This window comes from Wasmannia auropunctata, unplaced genomic scaffold, assembly GCF_000956235.1.
Source record: "Wasmannia auropunctata unplaced genomic scaffold, wasmannia.A_1.0 LD333486.1, whole genome shotgun sequence".
Classification (NCBI taxonomy): domain Eukaryota; kingdom Metazoa; phylum Arthropoda; class Insecta; order Hymenoptera; family Formicidae; genus Wasmannia; species Wasmannia auropunctata.
Window position 1 is genome coordinate 60,982 of NW_012029404.1, and position 3,508 is coordinate 64,489.

The window sequence follows — 3,508 nt, forward strand, 5'->3', positions numbered from 1 at the left end:
ACACACACACACACACACACACACACACACACACATATATATATATATACAAACGTAAAACGGTGTAAACTTATTAAAATAATAATTTATGATTACACACCCATTTGCGGTATTATTATACCAAAACCTATCACCATCGCGTATTCGCTGAAACTGATCACGGATGATTCTTTGAAACAACTCTCCGGGTCCATCATCAGTCTCTAGTATTCCGCCTACCCAGACGTCCACGTCATCAAACGAATTCTTGTACAATCTGAGAAATTCCTCCTGGATCTTACGAAATACACAAATGATATATTTTTTACAAATGCTGCGGCAAAATATATATGAAATATATATGAAAATATACGAAAACTTTATATAACATACGGATACATCCACGCAATTAAAATGAGATACGTGTTTAACTTCCGCGAGACCGTAGGCACGACGAGCGCTATTGTAATCAGGTACCCCATGGTCACGTCCTCTCTGAATATTAAGTGCCATTAAGTCTCTTCTGGAAAATTCTAGTGGACCGAATAAACTGCCCCGCAGATCTTCAATGATTTTATGATCCTCCTCTTCGCACAATTGAATAGCCATCCCCATTAATAATTTTTCCACATCGATAACATCTTTTATTCTTGTTAAATTGGCATAGAGAGAATTCTAAAGAACAATTTGTCGTTCACATCATATATTATACGTACACATTCGAATATGAAAACTTTCAACATGTATGTATGATTGCTAAAATACCTGCGACATCCAGTAATTATTGCATGTTCTAATTGGATATGATTCCAAGGAGCAATTATTCCTTCCATAGTTGCGTAAGTACACACCTAACATTGTGATTATTACAATTATCATGCCAGTGTTATGTTTTTATTATAATTATTATAATAACCTCCCCTCCTCCTTTTCCACACACACACACACACACACACACACACACACACACGCGTGCGCGCGCGCGCGCGCATCCTTAGATTATAATAAGATGCAGTTTTGAGTCAGCTATATAGCTAATATGTGTGTTAATTAAAAATTACAAGTCTTTTTTGTCACCTTATACAATTGAATGAAAAGAAAGACGCAAACACATGAATAAGGCCAAATAGGCCATGTCATAAAATTAATTAATATTACTCGCTTGATTAAAGCGTTTTATTTGCTCAAACATGTTGCAATATTGATGATATCGAACATCGTTGACACGATATTCGTCTAATAGAATTTTGATGAAAAGTGTTATTTACCTGGTGGAACCAAGGTGTGCCCAAAGCGAAAAGCGGCCGATTGGAAAAATTGATCTATCTGCGGATCGATATTGGGATTGTAACCTTTGAACAACAAAAAAATTATCATTTGAAGTAATTTAAACGAATTATCTGTTGTGTACATAATGAAATAGGAAATTGAGCCTTCTTACCTTGGTACGTAGGAAGCCCGTTTCCCAACCACGAAGGCAACCATTCGTTGACGATAATGTTTTGCTGAGTCGCAATCACCCATTTACGCGCTTCGTTATAAATTTTGTCGCTCGACCAGTTTGGATTGTGACGTTTAATATGCGATGCTATAAAATTGTGCCACCTGAACCATATTATACCGAAAGTCAGCAGGAACGGATTTTCATTCCCCCGAGGATTTCCTAATTCTAAAACACATACGTTTAAATCGCATAAATAAAGGCGGCGTAAATCAATCTCAAGGGAGAGAGAAGTGAGAGAAGAGAGAGAGAGAGAGAGAGAGAGAGCGCGAGCGGTAGATGAAAAGTTTGCTCGTCCGAGATGTATCTTGCTCGACTATCGAGAAGAAGCAAGGAGATCCTGACTACGCGGGTAACGCGGCGAAGGATCTTGTCCAGCGAAACGTCCCGCAGATCGGTCACGAAGATGACGGTGCGCGACGCATTGAATATGGCCCTCGACGAGGAGTTGGCTCGGGACGAGAGGGTATTCATAATAGGAGAAGAAGTCGCGGAATTCGACGGCGCTTACAAGATAACGCGTGGTCTCTGGAAGAAATACGGCGACAAGAGATTGATCGACACACCAATCACCGAGGCTGGGTTCTGTGGTATCGCCATCGGCGCGGCACTCCTGGGCCTAAAGCCGATATGCGAATTTATGACCTTCAATTTCTCCATGCAAGCCATCGATCGCATCGTCAATGGTGCCGCAAAGAATCTCTACATGTCCGCCGGAAGATACCCCGTTCCAATCCTATTCCGAGGGCCGAACGGTAACGCCAAAGGTTTGGCCGCGCAGCACTCTCAATGTTTTGCCGCGTGGTTCATGAGCGCACCCGGCTTGAAAGTCGTCTCACCGTCGACCTGCGAGGATTACAGAGGCTGCTTGAAGGCGGCTGTGCGAGATCCCGATCCCGTAATCATGCTGGAGAGCGAGCTACTTTATAACATTGAATTCCCCGTATCCGACCAAGCGATGGACAAGGACTATCAGATACCTATCGGCAAGGCTAAGGTGGAGAAAGCTGGCAAGCACATCACTCTAGTTACGCACGGCCAGGCATACGTATATACACTTCAAGCAGCCGAGTTGTTGGCTGGACAAGCGGGTATTGAAGCGGAAGTTATCAATCTACGCTCGCTGAGACCCTTGGACTGGGACACGGTGTTCAAGTCGATCGGCAAAACGCACAGACTAATGACTGTCGAACTGGGCTGGCCTAGATGCGGAGTAGGATCCGAGATCGTCGCGACGGTGATGGAAAATCCAGTCTTCTTTCAGCTCGACGCACCTGCGATTCGGTGCGCCGGCATCGACGTTCCAATGCCTTATTCCGAGAAGATCGAGTACGAATGTACTCCCAAGGATCACCATATAGCCGACTATGCTAAACGCATCTGTGGCACAAAATTCTGATATATTCTAATTTATCAATTTATAGAATAAAGTTTCTCACTCACTGAAATATCTGCTAACGCTCTCGGTATAATGTCGTGAAACATATTGATGATGATGAATAGGCGGCGGTGGATTGGCCATCGGTAATCTAACGGTATTATAATCGGGATACAGAGGAAACTCCGACGATGCGAGTTGTCCGTCCTTCTGCAATATTCCACTGGCATTCGTTCTTAAAACGTCGGACCACGCTTTGGACGTACCGTAAATCAATCCACCGTCTAAGTATGGCGTAATCTCGTTCAGCTGCGATATTTAGATTTATTGTTAGGTAATGTCGCTCGTTAACTCGGAGGGGGTACGAGGCTTTGTTTCGAGAATCGTATAAACACATTCGTACCTGTTGACGAGGATTATTCGGCGAATGACCCGTCTGATGATCGTATCGTGTACGTAAAACGGGCATTTTCGTGTGTCCTGGTTTAATTCTGTACCGATGGTTTTTCGGAATGTTTATGTTGATATACTCGGGTGGGCACGCTGGTCTTTGAGCATCTAAAATTTCCTCCACCACCTGTTGACCTGTTGAGCACATATTTTTTCAAATTGTTTCAGTTTACACACGTGTGTGTGTGTGTGTGTGTGTG

At 43.2% G+C, this 3,508-nt stretch overlaps 2 protein-coding genes across 2 annotated transcripts in view; one reads left to right on the forward strand and one right to left on the reverse strand.

Annotated features, from left to right (window-relative positions):
- Positions 1-3,508, reverse strand: part of LOC105459968 (dual oxidase 2-like) — a 10,982-nt gene that overhangs the window by 5,976 nt on the left and 1,498 nt on the right. The window contains exons 3-9 of the mRNA XM_011706364.1: positions 3,262-3,443; positions 2,924-3,167; positions 1,421-1,648; positions 1,248-1,331; positions 745-830; positions 373-654; positions 101-276 (exon numbers count right to left, since the gene is read on the reverse strand). Of these exons, the coding sequence (XP_011704666.1) occupies positions 101-276; positions 373-654; positions 745-830; positions 1,248-1,331; positions 1,421-1,648; positions 2,924-3,167; positions 3,262-3,443 (1,282 nt within the window). The remainder of the gene's footprint in view (positions 1-100; positions 277-372; positions 655-744; positions 831-1,247; positions 1,332-1,420; positions 1,649-2,923; positions 3,168-3,261; positions 3,444-3,508) is intronic.
- Positions 1,647-2,928, forward strand: LOC105459967 (pyruvate dehydrogenase E1 component subunit beta, mitochondrial-like). The gene has a single exon (XM_011706363.1). It carries the CDS (start codon positions 1,782-1,784, stop codon positions 2,877-2,879), a length of 1,098 nt encoding a protein of 365 aa, XP_011704665.1. The 5' UTR covers positions 1,647-1,781; the 3' UTR covers positions 2,880-2,928.

Coding starts and splice junctions, on each gene's coding strand:
- LOC105459967 (XM_011706363.1), top strand. CDS start 1,782: ATGTATCTTGCTCGACTATCGAGAAGAAGCAAGGAGATCCTGACTACG.